The sequence below is a fragment of the Biomphalaria glabrata genome, chromosome 1, assembly GCF_947242115.1.
Source record: "Biomphalaria glabrata chromosome 1, xgBioGlab47.1, whole genome shotgun sequence".
NCBI lineage: Eukaryota > Metazoa > Mollusca > Gastropoda > Planorbidae > Biomphalaria > Biomphalaria glabrata.
In genome coordinates this window covers 64,046,223-64,066,666 of record NC_074711.1, presented here as the reverse complement: position 1 = coordinate 64,066,666, position 20,444 = coordinate 64,046,223, and the positions used below count along the sequence as shown (strand labels likewise).

The window sequence follows — 20,444 nt, the reverse complement described above, 5'->3', positions numbered from 1 at the left end:
CACTAGATTCTAGATCTGAATCTGGTTTTTACATTAAGAATAGAAATCTTTTTTATTTTAAGTTAACAATTATTAACCGGAAAAAATAAGAACTAACACAAACATTGATGAACGTTTACTTTTCTTTCTTTTGTTATTCTACTCAAGATCGAAGATCTAGATTTAGGGCTCAACTAACAAACACAAAAACTTGAATTATGACATCCGCACCAAAAAGGGTAGATCTATATTATGATTAGATCTAGAATAGATTCTGAGTCTCATTCTTAATTAACTTAATAATCTAGAGTAGAGTAGAATCTAGTCTAGACAATTTACTATATTAGATCTATCTAGTAATCTAGAACTTCTAGTACTTACTAGTAGTAGTACTAGTAGTAGTAGAACTTACTAAGACTTAGACTTAACTTTATTAGTTTATTGACTGGTCACTTTAACTTACTACTTTTAGTTTTACTAGATTCTAGATCTACTTAGACTCATTAGACTTTAGACTGACTTAGTAATATAGATATAAATCTAATTAAATCTAATATTAAACATAATTCCTACTTAGTTTAGTTAATACATAGTTAACATAGAATCTAAGAATGTCAATGATAGATCTAGATCTACTTAGACTGTCTTAGACTTAGTCTTAGTCTACTTAAGTCTTATAGATTTACTAGTTATGGTAACATATTCCTAGCGTGCGGCTAGAGTCATCGGATTAGTATTATTAGTATTACAATAATTACAGTATTGAATAATAAATTAATAATTAGACTCTTGGCATCAAGAGTAAAACTGTATTAATAAAATATAATAGATACAAAAACAAATCATAGATTTTCTACTTTGATTCTTCATCTAGTTACCAGATTCTGTTGCTACTACTAGATCTAGTAGTTAGTGAAGAAGTATGTTTTACATATTTTGGATGTTCCTTCAGAGCTAAAGATAATAAACTACTTTCTAGTCCAAAAATTTTGCAGGACAATGAAGGATGGCAGTGGGCAGGATAAAAGCCCAGGCCCATCATCAAGATGACTGAACAACAGTTCAGTGCACATAACGCCATCCTGCCTCATTCAGTTACAACCTTGCTAGATTTAAGTTTTTATCTATAAGTTACGGAATTAGTGTGTTGTTGATTTTTTTTTTTTGTTTTTTTTTTTTGTTTTTTGTTGAATAATTTGCAAAATATGTACAAAACCATATTTCAGGCTGCAACAAAAGGCAGTGATTTGGAGATATCTACAGATGATGAAGATTACCAACCTTATATTCCTGTGAAGCAGAGAAAGAAAATTGAAGTATTAGATTTTTTTTTTGTTTGTTTCATAGGTTCCAATTGCTTTTGAAACTTTCTTAAAGTAAAAAACAATTAACTTTAGACAAAAATTATTAGAATATTAATAGAATTTTTAACCCTTTTATTTATTTGTGTTTTTATCATGTCTATGTTTTATTTCAGCTGCTGAAAGTTAAGAAAGTGCTTGGCCAAGTGGGAGCCATTAAAGAAGAAGATTTACTGAAAGCAGAGAGTAGTGGAAATGAAGAGGACAGAACTATTTTAAATAAAATAATATTAGAAGATTCAGATAAGGAAGATAGCAGAAATGCTTTTTCAGATGAAGCAGTGGAGCCTGCGCTAGATTTAGGACCACTGGCTCAAGTTAGTTTGTTAGATCAACATAATGTTCTCAAGAAAAAAGCTGAAGGTTTTTTTTTTCTTTTGTTCTTTACTAAACTTAAAAACAGTTTTATTAGGATAAGGTTTTTTGAATATATATCATTATCAACCTTTTTTCTATCTAATTTTATTTATTTAGGTATTTATTTATTTATTTTACATTAGCAAGGAAAGAAACTGACAGAGAGAAGATACTTAAGGAAGAAGAAAAGATTTTAGAAAGTGTAGCAGAGAAGACAGGTAGGTGTTTCAAATCATTTTTGTGTCTAGCATATTCAAATTTAAAAATTCATAAAAAAATTATAGCTCAATATTTTGTAATATTTTAATCTTCATTTTTTTCTTCTTTTTTTCTTTTTAGCTTTGATGGGTGTGGCAGAGTTAGCTAAGGGCATTGAGTATACAGAACCAATCAAAACAGGGTACAGTACATCCTTGCATACTTTTTGTCCATTTTGGATGATATCGAACATGGGACCACCTTGACGATAGTTAGAAATGGAGAGCACGATATTAGGCACCCATCCTTTGTTTGAACAATCTCATGAATCAATGAATTACCAACAATAATACATATTGATTTAATCCTTTAATTTAATTAAAACTGTGAACAGTTATATTAAAAAGTAAAAAGTTTCCCTTTCAGATCTTGCTATCTATAGGGCAGATGATATTAAGGTCATCTGTTTCTGTGGCCCACAGTTAATTAAGTTGTCATGTCATGTGACCAGCACAATGACCAACCACTTTTACTTTTCACCAACTAATGTCAGGTACTCACTAGAGCTAGGTGGACTCAGAGGCACCCTAAAGATCCAAAAATTAAAAATCCCTATCTTCACCAGAATTCAAACCTGGGACCCCAGTTCAGAAGCCAAGTGCATTACCACTCAGACACCTCTAAACAGTTTTACTATCATTAAAAATTATATCTGATGATCATGTAGAACAAAATTTCTGAATGTTTTAATAGACTAAAGAAGTTGAGGTGTAACTTTGTCACTTTCACATTGAGAATGAGTTGGCCTGGAGTATTGCAGGTCCCTAAATAAAATCATAGGAACACAAGAGATAAAATAATGATTTGAACTTCAATCAATATAAAATGGTTCAATCAGGCATGAAATCTTCTTTCAATGCTGCAAAATAATTTTTTCAATAGTAGATCTTCACAGACAGTGATAATTGAAAGAAATAAGAAAAGATAAGTCAAAGGAATCTATTTAGAAAACAGCTGAACACCTCTTTCTATATTTTCATCACATATTTGTTTCCAAAAGGGTCCACAATAGTCTTATAATATCTGTGTTTCAGGTAACACACAGCTATTTTTATCTTTCTTCATTGATACAGTGCTAGCTCAACTTCCACCTTTTTGCTTTGTGCCAGCCCACCTTAAACTGTGCCCATGTGTGTGTTGCATAAGGGGCAGTACACAAACATTTGATAAATCATTCATTTTATGAATATTTAAATTTGTTTAAATCACAGATATATCATTTTCTTGCATTCAAAAAAGCTACTGAATTTAACTTGCTCAATACATTGGAAAACTTTATGAACATCTCAATCTAAAACCTCAAATAGTAACAATGTTAGTACTTAATGTACTGGTACTTTACAGAAAGTCATTCTTTGCACATGTGCAGGTTGTATGATTTTATTTTTACTTATTTTGTCATTTGTGTTGGGGTTATACGCACAGAATATGCACAAAAATATGGTATTTGTTGTTTGTTTGTTTTTTACATTTCTTGAAGTTTAATGAAAATTTTAAAACAAAATTTACATTTCTTTTCAAAGTTATATGCATTACATATTTCTTTAGGTTACCATTTTATTTCTTCAAGTCTCTTTAAAAAAAACAACATGTTGAAAACACTTTTTTCTTTATACTAGTTGGAGACCGCCAAGGTTTATTCTTGAGCAACCAGTTGAAAAATGGGAAAGAATTCGTAAAAAGCATCACATTTTAGTAGAAGGAGAAGATCTTCCTCCTCCAATCAAAGCTTTCAAAGCTATGAAGTTCCCTCAACCTATTCTTGACTTACTTAAGAAAAAAGGAATAGTAACACCAACTCCTATTCAAATACAAGGAATACCAACTGTGTAAGTTACTAGTAACATTGGCAGCTTTGAAGTTGTGCTTTTGCTTTAGTTGGGATGTAAGATTTTACGTATCCCTTGTTGATTACTGTAAATCATTTATGGCAAGAGAATCACCACAAAGTAGAAATATTTATTTACATCAATTTTTTTTATAGTTAAAGCTAATAAATCACAAAGGCTCTGACAAAAAACAATTAGAAAGAAAAGAAATTCATTACTTTATCTAACATGTACTAAGTACACACATACCTGTTAATGTCTTCTCAGTAAAATGAAAATTTTGTTTTTGATTGATGTTACCATTGTACAAATCAAGACCTTTTAAAAGTCAGATTTAAGACAGATACTCTCTGGGTTAAAAAATTGAAATGTTAAGGTTTGAATGTAGTGTATAATGGTTAAATTATCTGGGTTTAAAAAGTGGAATGTTAAGGTTTGAATATAGTGTATAATGGTTAACATTTGAACTCGTCCAATTAAAAAAAGTATCTCATGGGCAAAATGGATATAAAATTAAACAGTATCAATTGTTTCCTGACTCATTTAGCAGACTGTGACAGATTGGATTTAATTATATTTTTATTTTCACTGAAAAGTTATTAGGGTCTTTTAGCTAAACAATCTAAAAACAACTCCGGTATTTATCACAGTAAATTGTGATCGAAATGGGACATTCCACTTTCAACATGATTTTAACTCATTAAGCAGGAAATAGCACATATTGAGATACCTTTACACTTTATTACCCAATTTATTTTTTTTTTAACGGAAATAAAATATTAGATACTTCAACTATCATTTTATTAACTGCGATAATATGAAGCCATGTAGATGGTTGGATGGGCAGCTCTACATGTGACACTAGCTGTAAATTGATATAATATTGAAATAGAAAATTTGTGTTCTTCTAATCACCTTAACTAAGTTGCTGAAATCAACATTTCAAAATTTAGTTAGGTCAAAAAGTATGCATCATTTCATTATGTCTAGTGTATTGTTTTTAAGAGAACAATCATAAAACTTACATATAAGTAATGTCCTATAAACTGTTCGATTTGAAAATTCTATAGTTGTATCTTAAAAATGAACCTTACCACCTATATGTAATTGTAAGCAGAAAATAAGTCTAAGGTTAGAATTAATGGTGTCTGATCAGCCTTGGCTGGTCCTGGCTACAGTGAAAAGTGTTTGGTTTTTTCTTTAGCAATTATGAAATGAAATTTACTTATTGACAATGAAAATATTATTACTGTTTTTCATCCCGTAATTTTATTTATTCATGCTTAAAAGCTCATATCATTTATGTGTCTTTTAATTTTTTTTTTTTTTTTTTTTTAAAGAAACCAATGAAATTTCTCATTCTTTTTCAGATTGAGTGGGCGTGATATGATTGGTATTGCATTTACAGGCTCAGGAAAAACCCTTGTGTTCACATTACCGATTGTTATGTTTTGTTTGGAACAAGAAAAGAAACTTCCTTTCATGAAAAAAGAAGGGCCCTATGGTCTCATTATCTGTCCATCTGTAATTTTTTTTTCATTACTTTTTACAAATTGAAATAGCATGTCATAGATAATTGAACTATTTGAAAATGAATTTTTAAAGGAATTATTTATAAATTGCTGGATGTTAACTCTCCCTCAAATTTTTCAGCGTGAGTTAGCCAAACAGACATACGATATTATAAAACAGTTAGGAGACTGTATGGCCACCAATGGTTATCCTACTCTACGACCAGTACTGTGTATAGGAGGAATGCCAGTCAAAGAACAGATGGACATAGTCAACAGGTAATTTATCAAAGGTCTTTTTTTTTTCTTTTAAAAACTTAATTAATGTTATCTGTGAGATCCTTATGCTTTCTGTACAAAAAAGTTGATATTTCAAATTAAATTGTTTCTATTTTATTTAAAAGACTAATGTGCTCATTTTATTAATTTTAGAGGGTCGCACATAATGGTAGCAACACCTGGTCGACTGATGGATATGCTAGATAAAAAGATGGTCACCTTAGATGTTTGTAGATATCTGTGTATGGATGAAGCTGATCGTATGATTGACATGGGGTTTGAAGAGGATGTCAGAACTATCTTCTCTTACTTTAAGGTAATCCTACACATTATTCTGGAAATGTTTCTTTTAAGATATTAGCACAAAAGCATTAGTTTAAATTACTCTTGAGGCAATTTATAAGACATTTGTTAACGCTGGCCAAAATTTGTTGCTTTCACATTTTTTTCAAAAAGGGTCAAAGACAAACATTGCTGTTTTCAGCCACCATGCCCAAGAAAATTCAGAACTTTGCTCGCAGTGCTTTAGTCAAACCTGTGACAGTCAATGTTGGCAGAGCTGGTGCTGCTAGCCTGGAAATCATTCAGGAAGTAGAATATGTTAAGCAGGAAGCAAAGATGGTTTATATTCTCCAGTGCTTGCGAAAAACAGCTCCTCCGGTATTTAGTTTTTATAGTAATACTGAATAATAATTTTTTAAATTCAATAGCTATGTATTCAAGCTATGTATAAGTATATGTATATTCATATATGTCAAACCACAAATTTTTTCAGGTTCTTATTTTTGCGGAAAAGAAACAAGATGTGGATGCTATTCATGAATATTTATTACTTAAAGGAGTTGAAGCTGTGGCAATACATGGTGGCAAAGGTTAGGAATATGCAATCTTTTTTACAGCAGCATTAAGTAGGCTAAGTTTGGGGCAGAGCTGTGGGTTAGACCTAGATTTTCTCTATCTATCTAACTTGCCCAACAACATTAAAATGTTCCCTGCTCATAAATGAGTTGAGTTAACTTTCCATGGACGTCTCAAAGCCTTCTAAGTATTACTAATAAACAGGCAGTATTACCAATAAACGGGCCAGTAAAAAATTTTTAAAAAGTCAAAAGGAAATTATGTTTAGACATTTAGCTGAAAGAGAGAAATCTCAGAAAGAAGTAACCAGAAGTCTTGTAGTGTCTCAATAATCTAACAGACTTATGGTAAATGTCTGTATTTTTATCTTTATAAATATCTGATTTAAAATATCAATGTTTCAATAATCATCTTCATACAAATGATGTAAAAACACATTCTCTCAACGCAATCATATTTTCCCATGCATTATTATTATCAATGTTTTGTGCTATTCTCCCTTAAGTTGATATCAAGTCTGAGCAGGACTTTTTGTTAGTAGCTGGAAGTTTTATTTTAAGCAATTAACTATTACAAATTGTTCAGGTTTGTTTGTATCAACATGAGTTTGTAAGGTTAAAGTTTAAATGGAACAGATCTGTCTGTTCTGATGCTGACCTAACACCCATTAAAAATTTTGCTAGTTCTGAATGGGCAACAACTTACCACTTTGAAAGTACTTTTTAAAAAAATGCCTTTATTCATTTTGTTTTCTTCTTTTGATACTTATGGTCATTCTCTTCATTATGGAGAAGCACCCAGAAAAGCTGCATTTTAAGATTAAGAAATGAGCATAATACTTCAAAACTTGCTAGTGTAATTTGGGAATGGAAATAACTTTGGAAGGGTCAACTATCTACCTGCAAAGCGTGTAGGATTAGACATTATTTAATAGTTAGTAAGGGGGTCATGGTGGTCGTGGTGGCTAAATGGTAAAGCAACTGGCTTCTGAGCTGAGAGTCTCAGGTTCAAATCCTGGTGATAACTGGGATTTTGAATTTCAATATTTTTAGTCCACCCAACTGTAATAGGTACCTGACATTAGTTTGGAAAAAGTAAATGCGGTTAGTGATAGTGCTTGCCACACAACACCCTTAACTTTAGGTCACAGAAACAGATTACCTTTAAAACATATGCCCTAAAGATCACAAGGTCTGAAAAGGTTACTTTAATTTCTTTTTACTTAAATAGTTAGTCATGTTCATGATAACAAAAAATTGGATTAGATATGAAAAAATTAAGTGTGTTCCTAATTAGATCAAGAGGAGAGAAGCAGATCAGTAGAAGAGTTCAAAAAAGGTGAAAAAGATGTATTGGTGGCAACAGATGTGGCAAGTAAAGGCTTGGACTTTGAAGGAATTCAACATGTGATAAACTATGATATGCCAGAAGATATTGAAAATTATGGTAATAGATTTTATTTTCACATCTCACTATGAGTTCATTTTCTGTAGGTTTTTTTATTTTAAACCATGGTTTCCTGATACTATGTGCTTTTTTTTTTCCCTTGTGCTGAACTGTTCAACCTACTAGTACAAAGACCAGGAAAAGATTACCCTCTGTAATAGTTATTAGAAAACACATTCTATGGCATTATAGTCAAGATTAAAGATTTATATTTTAAAATGGATGTTTCATAAATCATAAAGAAGTGCTTTAGATTAAGTAAAAAAAAGTATATGTATGTATATGGAAATATGCTTATACTGAGGATTTTATTTATTAATATCAATAAAATAGTAAACCTGAGGGAATAAACAAGAAAAACATTCAAAATATTTTTTTTAAAACAAACATTTTATGAAGTGTAATTGTATCAATTAGTTTGGATCAGCCATGTAATTAAATTTGAAATAGATCCAGATTAACAACAATAAATCTATGCAATTAGAAATATTTTTACAGCTATTTAGAGCTATTTCTTGCTTTTAGCTTTCTCAATATGCTATGATACTATTACTTATCTGCCTGGACCAGTTAGAAAAATTGGGGGGAGGGGGGGAAGAGAAAGAAAGGAATAGAAGGGTGGATTTTAGAGTAATCAGTTTTTAAAAGCATTTACAAACAAAAAAAGGGGGAAATGACCTCAATTTGAATTCATGGCTCATGAGTTGATATAAGCTTTGTAAAATAGGACTGAAGTTAGTTTTGAAATTAGACTCATTGGAATACATCTTGTTACATTAGGCAACAACAATCAATGCTATAACAGGCTAATTAAATGAGGAGTATTCCTTTTTTTTTTGTGTGTGTGAAAGATAGAAATTCTGAAATGAGCACAGATGAACGTATGAATTGCATCATTATATTAGCCATAATGATAGGAATAGAAATGAAAATTTAAAATCAGAAATTTACACACATTAAAACTATATAGAGCACAAGATTGGAAATTAATTCTTCACACATTTATTGCATAATTTAGTTAACTTTCTAAAATGTTAGTTTGTTTGTTAGTTCACAGAATAGGTAGAACAGGCAGAAAAGGGCAAAGAGGTGTTGCTACAACATTTGTGAACAAGTCAGTTGGTAAGTTTGTTAAAAAAATATGGCTTACAAAGTTGTTTTTTTATATGGGCTAGTACAGAATCATGTGCATTGTTTCTTTAACCCTGAGAGTTCATATCAAATCTTAAGGTTCTTAAGTTTATTTTAGATGCTCAATATGAAAAGCAAAGCATTTTTTTTAATTTCAAGACAATGGAAATACATTAAGTTGGCTTTAAACTTATATATACATATGTATATATATATATATACCAGTATACTAGTCGGGTAAGACCCGTGGCCTGTGGGCCTTTATTTGGGTATTACTGATCTACTGGATTGAATTTAGATCTATGTCAAACTTTGAGAATGTTCCCATCACATTTTTTTTATTTTGCCATGAAAAGAAAAGAGTATGAAAATATGTTTACCCGTTCAGCCAACATATTCATATCCAATATCAATTTCTGTGAAAACGGGTTTACCTGATTTGTTAAAAACTTTTGCTATTTAATAGAGAAACAATAAGGTACTATTTTTCTATTTTTAGTGCCCTCTGGTTGTGGGAAGGGCATTAAACATACTCTATGGTCTCTGCTATGATCTAAGGAACTTTTGTGCCAAGTTTTATCAAGATTGGTCAAATGGATAAACTTTGTTTCTTTGTTGTTGTTTTATACAGATGAATCAATACTACTTGATTTAAAACATTTACTCAAAGAGGCAAACCAAAAAGTTCCTGCTTTCTTAGCAACTATGGAGTCTGAAACTGAGAAATACCTGGATATTTCAGGTAAGAGAAACATATTTTTTTTTCTCAATTTCAAAATACTTTACATTTTCAGTTGGAATACAATTTTATTTATATTAGATTCATGCATAATGCTTAATGCTGCATCTCATATTCATTTAGTTTGCACAGTGAATGTTTTTCTATCATGAATAATAAAGACTTATAGAACATGTTCTAACTTGTACAAAGACATGAAATTAATTTTTTAACATAGAAACAAGAGAATGGGCCTCTTTACCAAGTGACGTCTTAACAGGCACTATTTAACTATATATAAATTATGTGTATATATACTATATGTTTAGAAATATTTTATCAAAATGTCGACCCTCTGACACTTATCCTGGTTCATACAACCAAAGGCAGCATACAAGAAATTCCTGTATATATATTTTATATGACCACCATATTATGATTACTGCTCAGAGAAAACCCATGTGGAACAGCATGATAGATTTTGGGGGGATTGGGCTCAACTTTTGGAGACTAAAGACCGAGATGAAGTTAAGTTTTACAGTACTACAGAACAGCAGAATAGAATATCCGAAGTTTTGATGAGTTTTTTTTTAGAAAAGGATAATAGTGTTATTTTAAGTTGTGAAATAGCATTTTATCACCATTAGATGAAGCTTATAATACAAAGACGATGATCCAAAATCACTTCAGATAGTATAGTTCGTCCATCGTGGTTCGATGATGACCACTTTGTCATTCAGGGAGCTGAGGACTTTGCACTGGGGTTTTGTGCCTCCTCATGTGGCTGGTGAGACCTATGTGAGCCCAGAATGTTCGGCTGCACACTGGGCAGGTTATTCCAGCTGGAGCTAGTGTCATTGGCCTTGCTTTTATTCTTTGCCGTTTTTCTTCTGCCAGCGTTGTTCTCTTTTCCTCAGCAACCTCTGCGTCAGTTTTCACAGCACGACGCCATGATGCTCTGTCATGTGCCTCTGTATAAAATTTAGCCCTTGTTATTTAAAGGGAGAGTGATCCTTAAAGGATTACGGGCACAACATGGCCTAAATTGTGCCGATGTGCCTAAACTCAAAAACTCAAAACTCTATCTCCCAGGTAGCTGGGTCTATGCTGAACGCCTTCAGAGAAGCTTTGAGGGAGTCCCTCAAGAGTTTTCTTTGACCGCCTTGTGAGCGCTTTCCTTCACTTAGTTGGCCATACAAGAGTTGTTTAGGGATGCAGCGTTCTTCCATTCTGCAGATGTGTCCTGCCCATCGCAGCTGGGACTGCATCAGGATTGTGTGGATGCTTTGCAGACCCGCTCTTCGAAGGACTTCAGTATCTGGTGTTTTTTCTTTCCATTTGACATTCAGTATTTTTCTTAGACATGTCATGTGGAAGTGGATTTTTTTTGTGTGCATGTTTTCTGTATACTGTCCATGTTTCTGAGGCATAGAGCAATGTAGGGAGGATGACAGCTCGAAGAGGTCAGCATGTTGTTCTTGGCATTTTTCCTGGAGCTGCCTTGCCGCAAAGATCATGTCAATGGTTCCACACTCTTTTCTGAAGCCGCACTGGCATTCTGGTTGTAGACCATGTTCTAGGTGTTGCATGAGCCAATTTAGTAGGATGTGTGTGAGGGTTTTCCCAGCAATAGAGAGAAGAGATATTCCTCTGTGGTTGTCGCAGATTTGGCGGCTTCCTTTTCGCTTGTATAGAACTATAGATGGACAATTGTGGCATCTTTAAAGTCTTGTGGTATTGACTCTTGTTCCCACATAATTAAGAACAGCTCATGAAGTCTTCAGATAGTATATGTGATAGCAATAATATTGATCTTTGTATTAACTTGCATGAATAAAATATAAAATGTACTTACAACTGTGAACATTGATAGTTAATAATAAATATTTGTGTCCATTTGAACAGGTGAGGTGGGCTGCTCCTATTGTGGTGGTTTGGGTCATAGAATAGCAGACTGTCCTAAACTACAGGCCATGCAAACCAAACAAGCCCAAGGAATAGGTCGAAAAGACTATCTGGCCCATAACAGTGCTGATTGGTAGAGTTAGAAGGATGTTAAATAGTTCTAATTAATGTTGAAATATAAAAATAAAATTACTTGTACTTTTATTTTATTTGTTGTTTATTTGTTGTTGTTTTTTTACCCGTGAGGTTCTTTTTGAAGTTGTGGAGTCTTAGGAATTTATGTATGGAGGCCACTTCAACTATTTCAGTATTTTCAAAACTATGAAATTGGCTGTTTCATTACAAAGTGATTTACTGGTTACAATGTTCTCCATGTCAAAGAGATTTTTGTAAAATAATATAGAAGATTTCTATATTAAAATTTAAAAAATATTAATGATGCTGTCAAACTTGACCATAAACTGTGTGTGCGTGTTTAATTTATATCCAGCTAATCTTATTTTTTCAAAGTACTAGACAAGTGCTGCACCGGGTAATAATTAATATGTTTATCCGTCAATTAAATTGTGTCCTCTTTATTTGGACATGCATAGAATGAATCAATTAAAGTAGGGGTGGAAATGCAGCACACCAATATATGTTGAGATCAGTAGCGTCAAATTATTAATTTTAGGGACGTCGTTTCATCTTCAAAGTAAAAGCTTTCTACCTTAGCAACAAGATCGATTCAAAAGGTTCTTTTGAATAAAACATTGTAAGGCCTCTTCACCAACGCCATTCTATTCTTTACCTTCTTTTTACGGCACAACGGACCAATTTCTTCCGACTATCGTACTATTGACTTTTGTGTGTGTGTGGACAGAACATGCCCGCTACAAGACGTCTAGCTAAACACAATGATCTTAAGACACGCCCATTGCACATTTCCGTGATCTACTACAGCTTTTCTCAACCTGTGGGGAGCACCCCATGGATGGGGGCGTGACATCCTGACCAATGGATTCAAAATTATTTAACAAGGGTAAAATTAAACATTAATAATATTTTCATTTTAGTAATCAATCAACGTTTGAATATTAACCCAGCAAGATGATGTTATTATCAACGTTTGAATATTAACCCAGTAAGATGAAATAATTATCAATGTTTCAAAAGTTGAACTATTGTAAGTTAGTACGTATCATATTCCAATTAGGAACTTTTAAAAATGTCTAATGTTTTTGAGGAGGCGTTAACAAAAATATCGATTCAAAACTTTTTGAAGACATTTTAAAACTTGTCCGCTTAGAGTCAGAAAAGGTCAAAATTCTTTTATGTGTTTAATATCGATTTTGTGTAACAAAAAGCTCGTGGCAAGGCTTCTTACTTAACACGAAGATTATCATAATTTGTCTAAAGACATACGTGCGCTATATGTACTTCGAACATCTATCGCATAATATTGCCCAATGATGCTTCCTTCTTTATTAGACTTAATTTTATTTTTTGACTAGGATGACTAGTGCGCTCCGAAAGAAAATACTTCTTTATCGCAACGTCCCACTCCTATAGACCGGTACTCTACAGTTGACACGGGCTCTTCTTACCGCGGGAAGAAAAATGCGTTGTAGACGCCAGAGAAAGAATTGATAAAGCTCAGAACGCAGGAAAACGCTTGATGGAACTAACGGCGCTTCCCCAGTTTACTTTGCTGGATGGAGAGGGAACCTGATGCCTCTTCTATTACTATCTCCAGAATGAACTTTTTCGGTTATACAAAACACTCTACAATTATCCACAAAGCACTATTTCTGTAAAAGACTTAACGTGTAGCGGGACACAAAGGTAAAAGTTTGAGAAACACTGCTCAATAGCCTTAGATGAAGTCGGATGTCTCTCACACTTCTGGTACGGCCATTCCCACCCTTTCTTAATTTAATAATAACTGCAATCTTCTTACTAGGAGAAATAGTATAAGTTAGACTGGAGGAGAATAAGTGTCTGAAGCTCAGAAATGCTGAAAAGCGCTTAGAGTCCCACCCCATACTCCACAGTGGGGGTTTTAAGATGGTAATTGACAGCATAGTTGTATATGGTACCGTTTCCGTCTAATAGTCTAACAAAGGAATCATAACTATTGAATAAGTGTCATAAACAAAACAACTTTATAATAGAATTGACACTCGTTTTACATTTGTGTAAAAATCAATGAAATTAGGTAATCAGCTCACTGTTGATTGATTGATTGTTGATTTGAGGCACATCGGCACAATTTAGGCCATGTCGTGCCTGCAGTCCCCCAAGGTCTACTCTCTCTCTAAACAGCAAGGGCCAGATTCTATACAGTAATATAATTAAAATTAAGGTCTATTCACAGTTAAAATAGTAAAGGTAGTAAAAATTTAAATATTTGGTAAAAATCTAATGTAAATAGTGTATGTTCACAAATTCAGAAATCACATCTTCGTAGATAGCCCCACTTCCCGAATAAAGCCCAGTACCTTCCCAGGGTCGACATTATTAAATAGTGTTTTTAGATTAGTGGCTCTAAAATGTTTCGCCCTGACATCCTGGTATCTGGGGCAATCAACGAGGATATGTTCCACGGTGAGGCGAGAGTCACAGTACTCGCAAAGTGGGGGCTCCTCTCTCTTCAGTACAAAAGAGTGCGTGATGTAGGTGTGGCCAATCCTAAGTCTGGACATGGTTGTGCTACCACGCCTTGTCAGACCCTTAGATGTGGGCCGCCACCTGACATCCGCCACAATCTGCCTGAGTTTACTGTGAGTCTCAGCCTCCCATCGGTTCTGCCACTCTCGATAGGTGGCAGAGGCAATACTTTGTCTCAGGTCCGAGTAGGGGATTTGGGTTCCTGACACCGCATGATTTAGGGCTCTCTTTGCTTCTCTGTCTGCGGCTTCGTTTCCCTCAATGCCAACATGGGAGGGGACCCAGATGAAGGTGACATCCCTACGGTCGGCTGTTATTAGGTCCAACAGCTTCAGGCTCTTATGTACCAATGGGATGTCAGTCTTCATCCGCCCCAAAGCTTGCAATGCAGATTTGGAGTCGGAGCAGATTATAAATTTCCTCCTTTCTGATGCTTTTACGGCCATAAGTGCAAGCAATATTGCGTGCAATTCGGCCGTAAAGATGGAGCAGCCATCGGGGAGTCTACGGGAGATTGTTTTGTTCCGAAAGGAGCAGGCACACGCGACCTTTCCCTCCATTTTGGATCCGTCTGTGTAGATGGTGCCACAATCTCCGTAGCTCTCCTGCAGTTCCCTAAAGTGGACTTGTAGTATGCTTGGGTCTGTATTTTCTTTTTTGAAATTAAGGAGGGATAAATTTAATTTGGGTTTATTCATTAGCCAAGGAGGATTCTGAGGGGTTTCTATTTTAGAGATTTGGTCAATGGGTGGGGTTAAATTTTGGATGGGTTCTCTCATTCGAAGGCCCAGCGGCTGTATGACGTTAGGCCTTCGATTGTATAATTCTACCTCTGTGGGGTTAAATATGGAGTCAAAAGCAGGGTTCGTGGGGTTGGATTTTAGCTTGACTATATACTGCATTGCAAGCTTTTTCATTCTTATATCCATGGGGAGTTCTCCAGCCTCCACATGGAGACTTGGGATAGGTGATGTACGAAACGCGCCGAGACAGAGACGCAGGGCAGCATTTTGTATTGGTTCCAGTATTTTTAGGTACGACTTCCTTGCTGCTCCATATATTATGGATCCGTAGTCTAGCTTGGATCGAGTTAGACTCCGATAGAGCAGCAGCAAGGTATCTCTGTCAGCTCCCCAGTCCGTATGGCTGAGTACTCTTAGTATGTTTAATGACTTTTGGCATTTCTTCTTAAGTTCCTTAATGTGGGGGAGAAAATTAAATTTGGAATCTAAGGTGAGGCCTAAAAATTTTGTAGTTTTCACGACAGGGATCTTCTTTTTGTGTATAAATAGTTCAGGGTCTGGGTGGAGTCCCCTTAGATTACAAAAATGCATACTAACTGTTTTGGAGTCTGAGAATTTGAAACCATTATAGTTTGCCCAACCCTGAATTTTGTTTAAACATAACTGTAATTTCCTTTCTAAGGTGTTCATGTTTTTCCCATAAGTAAGAATGACAAAGTCATCAACATACAAAGAGCACTCTATGCCAGGGGACAGCGCATTTATGATGCTATTTATTTTAATGTTGAACAGGGTGACTGACAGAATGCTGCCCTGGGGTACACCCATTTCCTGGTCATGAGTGTCAGAAGCGGAGTTGCCCACTCGAACCTGAAATTTTCGATCTTTCAGGAATTCCTCCACAAAACGGGGGAGGTGTCCCTTAAGCCCCATAAGCGCCAGGTCACGTAGAATGCCATGTTTCCAGGTTGTGTCATAGGCCTTTTCTATATCGAAGAATACAGCTACTAGATGTTCTCTTCTGAGTAATGCATTTCTAATATAAGCTTCCAGCCTTACCAGGTGGTCAGTTGTTGTCCGCCCCTGCCGGAATCCGCACTGGTAGTTTGAGATCACTTTATTCCTTTCCAGGTACCAGACCAGCCTACTGTTAATCATTCTTTCCATGGTTTTGCAGATGCAGCTTGTTAGTGCTATTGGTCGATAGTTAGCTGGGTCAGAGCCGTCTCTTCCCGGTTTAGGTATCGGTATAACTGTGGCTTTCCTCCAGCTGTTTGGGAAAGCGCCTGTTTGCCACACACAGTTATAGACCCCTAGCAGGACTGCCAATGAGGGTTCGGGAAGGTGCTTGAGGAACTGGTAATGGATTTCGTCTTCTCCAGGCGCTGTGTCATGTGACTTGTCCAGCGATTCCCTCAGTTCCTCAAGCGAGAACGGTTTGTTGTAGTCTTCATTGTTCTCTGACCTGAAATCAATGGGGTGTCTTTCCTCCCTGGTTTTGACTTTTTGGAACTCTGGCGTGTAGTGTGCAGTGGATGATTTTTCTGCTATTGAGGATGCAAGGCAGTCAGCTATTTCTCTGGGGGACGTGACAGTTCGTCCTTGATTTTTCAAATGCCCTATTGCATTTGATTCTTTCCCTTTGATTCGCCTTACTGCCTTCCAAACCGCTCTAGCAGAAGTTTTGGCATCCAGACTGCCGACAAAATTTCTCCAGGAATTCCTTTTGGCTGACCGTATGGTTTGTCTAGCCTTTGCTCTAGCTATCCTGAATAGCTTTAGGTTTTCCTGGGAAGGATTCTTTATAAATGCAGCCAGTCGTTTTTTCCTATCACCAATAGCACTTTTGCAAGCTGTATCAAACCATGGTTTGCTAGGCCGTTTTGGATTTGCAGAGGTTAGGGGTACAACTTTCCTGGCTATACTTAGTAGCTTGCTAGCAAAGGTATCAGCTGGGTTCTGTTCATGGAGGATATTTTCTGTGATATCCTCAGAGCATCTTTTTTGGAATTGTTCCCAATCGGCCTTATTCAGTTTCCACCGCTGAGGTCGTCCCAATGAAGGGAGATTGTTAGTAATGATGATTGGGAAGTGATCACTTCCCCGTAGATCATTGCTAACTGACCATTTAAAATCGTCCAGAAGTCCGGGGACGCATACGGTGAGGTCAATGCATGTGAATGATCCAGTTCCTGGGTGCAAGTAGGTCGGTGATGCATCATTAAGTATGCATAAATCATGTTGGAGGAAGATATCCTCCAGCATACGACCTCTTGTGTCGGTGTTGTTGGATCCCCACATGGTGTTATGGGCATTGAAATCCCCAAGGATTAAATAAGGCCGGGGGAGTTGTTTCAATAGGTCCTCCATGTCTGTTCGGTTTAATGGAACGCCTGGTGGTAGATACAGGCTGCAGCAAGTGATAACCTTGTGAAGGGTTATCCTAGCTGCTACGGCCTGTAGTGTGGTCTGTAGTTCTACCCTCTCATGGGGGATGCTATCCTTCACAAGGATACAGACTCCACCTGATGCTCTCTCTGCATCCTCAACATTCTTGGGCACGGTAGCTTCGGAAGCTGATGCAATCTTTTAGAAATGTTTCCTGTAAGCAGACAGCTACAGGAGTCTCAGAGTCCATCAGTAGCTGCATTTCCTCGTAATTGGCCTTGAGGCCTCTACAATTCCACTGTACAATTCTGGAATCCATGGCTTATTCTAGATGACCTACTTGGAGCTATTTGGCCTTGGGAGGCCCCCGGGGGGGGTTTCCCTTTATTCCAGTGACCTTGGTATTTTTATTCTTGGGTTTGGATGGAGAGGAGGACAACCCCCTTTTGGGGGAAGTCTTTCTCTCTGGAGAGGGGAGATCCCTCTGGTTAGAGCGGAGGTTATTTCCTCCTCTCTCACCTCGGGCATCCTCTCCGCTTTGATTTCTCCCCTTAGGGAGTTGGTCAACCTCTAACTCAGTAGAGGTTGGGGTGTCTGGCTGGGTTCTCTGAGGAGAACCTGTGTCAGACATGATGTCTCCGGGTTCTCCCGGAGTATTGGTTTTGACATGCTGCTCAGTCTCCATGCTCTCATCAGCGAGCACAGAGAACCTGTTCTTTAGCATGACAACAGGGCTTTCTTGTTTCTTCAGAGGTGTGTTCTTTGGCGGTGTTTTCTTCTGAGTTGGGGGAGGAGGAGGGGGTGGTGGGGTCAATGTGTCCGTCTGTGTGGCTATGGATCTTCCTTTCTTAGCAACAGCCTGGGCGTAGGTCTTTGTCAAGCCGAATTGGCCCTTGGGTAGGGCCAGTACAGCCGATTTCGCCTGGCTAAAGGTACATCCGTTTCTTGCCTTGTACTCCTGCACGGCAACCTCCTGTTTCCACACAGGGCAGTCCTTGGAGTAGGCTGAGTGGCCAGCTTGACAGTTTGGGCATTTGAACTGGGCTGTGCAGCCCTTGTCCTCATGACCCTCTCCAGCACATCTGGCACACACAGTGTTCCTCTTACAGACTGCCGCGCCGTGTCCATAACCCTGGCACTTGAAGCACCTCATGGGGTTAGGTATGTAGGGCCTCACTGGAACTCGTAGGTATCCTGCCTTCACATACTCTGGCGGTGTCCTAGTTCCGAATGTGAGGATAATAGTGGCGGTTTTGACCTCCTCACCCTCCCTGCGCCTGGTAATGCGCCGGGCATGGGTGATTCCTTCAATGCCCTCCACTATTTCCTTCTCGGAACATTCCAGTAGGTCCCTAGAGCTGATTACACCTCTGCTGGTGTTCAGACTCCTGTGTGGCATGACTTCCACTTGGAGATCACAGAGTCTTCTGCATCTTAAAAGCCCATCAGAGTGTGTCTTGCTGTCTACTTCTACAAGGAGTTCCATTGTTTTGTGTAGCTTAGACACACTCTTGGGCTCTCCCACTACTGACTTGAGTCCCTTATAGATAATAAAAGGGCTCAACTTGGTCAGGCTTTTTCCCTCCTCTGTGCATCTAACCACCAGATATGATGGCCAGGTGGCACAGCTTTTTGCGACCTCCTCTTTTTTATCCCCAATTCGTCGTTTCTTGCCCAGACATAGGTCTGGGGCAAGTAGTTTTGTGTGTGTTTTTTGGTCCATATATATTTTGGTTAATTCGGCACCTGTGCTCCCCACCCGCCATCGAGTCCAACAAGGGGACGGGCCATTCGGATGTCCAGAATGAGCCCGCCAGGGCTACACAGGTGCTATACTCAGTCAGCTGCTACATCGGACATGTGTCCAATACAGCAGCTCCCTGATTGACCCTCCAGCCACCGCCCTCCAGCATAGGTCGACGACCTATGCTGGTAGCTCGGCATGACCAGCCGGTTGACCCAGAGCGGGCCATCTGGGTCTCAGGTCTAGGGGAACTTGGAGCCAAAGTATTGTGTTGTTGTGGTTTATCCTCAGATAGCCACCACTCAAACACCAGGATCTCTTTATCCCCCCTTACCCGTCGCAGTCCACGGCAAACGGACTGGTCTAGGACGTAGTGAGAATTTAAAGTTAAGGAGACAGTGTGATGATCAATGAAGGCAGACTTAGGAAAAGAGGAGGCAGACACAATGATAGAAAAGAAGTAGGGCACTTTTGAGCTCCAAAAGTGCTAAGGAAAGAGGAGCGCAGTTTAACGTCATGTCTCGGGACGGGAATCAGCTCACTGTATTGGTTCAACAAAAAGAACAAACTAACAAAGCGTTTATTGGGAAATGTTTGGGAAAAGTTGATGGGAGGGGGGGGGGGATGACACCATGTGCCAAACGAACCGGATGTCACCGACCCTAGTAACCCACTGGTTGAGATACATCAATGTTTGATTACAGAGCTAAATACATTGATGACATTTTATTGGGAGATTGATTGTGTTGTGATTTTTGTTACTAACACTCAATCAAGATTTTCATGTTTGCCATGGAAATAACGAAAATACAAATTGAATGACAGGGCAATGCATTGGTTTGTGTGCACATGAAAACTTGCCAACAAAACTGTCTGTGCTTAAGATGTGCATATGCTATTTCCCATTGCTGGTACAACTGAAAATGATTTCTAGTACGGTAACAGTAAATGACTAAAAAGTACAAGGCTCGTAGGATGACTGGTTGGTCCTTACAGTTGAGTTTCCAGTACCAGTATATAAGAGACTCTCGTCAGTATTCACAATTTAATAACATTATCCACAAATGTGAACATTACATATTTTTCATTATTAGGATTTGTTGTTTGGTCCATTGTATGTGAATTGAATTCCTTTTTTATAATGTAATTATGAATTGAATAGTAATGTCTTCGTACAAAGGTAAGGTTTACTTCTTTTGTAAAATGCTTGTACCATACAAGGTTTTGCAAAATGACAATACTAAATCATAATTGTTAATGGTAATTCAATGAAGTTTTTTTTTTTTAG

The 20,444-nt window shown here is 36.9% G+C and overlaps 1 protein-coding gene across 1 annotated transcript; it reads left to right on the top strand.

Annotated features, from left to right (window-relative positions):
• The first annotated feature begins 63 nt into the window (after window positions 1-63).
• Window positions 64-11,836, top strand: LOC106073795 (probable ATP-dependent RNA helicase DDX41). The gene is made up of 15 exons (XM_056007612.1): window positions 64-218; window positions 1,206-1,295; window positions 1,457-1,703; window positions 1,841-1,915; window positions 2,037-2,097; window positions 3,575-3,784; window positions 5,155-5,308; window positions 5,438-5,574; window positions 5,728-5,890; window positions 6,031-6,234; window positions 6,350-6,446; window positions 7,729-7,878; window positions 8,929-9,000; window positions 9,641-9,751; window positions 11,633-11,836. The coding sequence occupies exons 1-15, from the start codon at window positions 198-200 to the stop codon at window positions 11,767-11,769; spliced, it is 1,929 nt and encodes a 642-aa protein (XP_055863587.1). The 5' UTR covers window positions 64-197; the 3' UTR covers window positions 11,770-11,836.
• Window positions 11,837-20,444: the final 8,608 nt, after the last annotated feature.

Excerpts from the sequence above, each read along its gene's own strand:
- LOC106073795 (XM_056007612.1), top strand. The coding sequence starts at position 198 with ATGACATCCGCACCAAAAAGG. Across the intron at positions 6,235-6,349 it reads TGCGAAAAACAGCTCCTCCG|GTTCTTATTTTTGCGGAAAA; the intron begins GTATTTAGTTTT and ends AAATTTTTTCAG. Across the intron at positions 7,879-8,928 it reads AGAAGATATTGAAAATTATG|TTCACAGAATAGGTAGAACA; the intron begins GTAATAGATTTT and ends TTTGTTTGTTAG.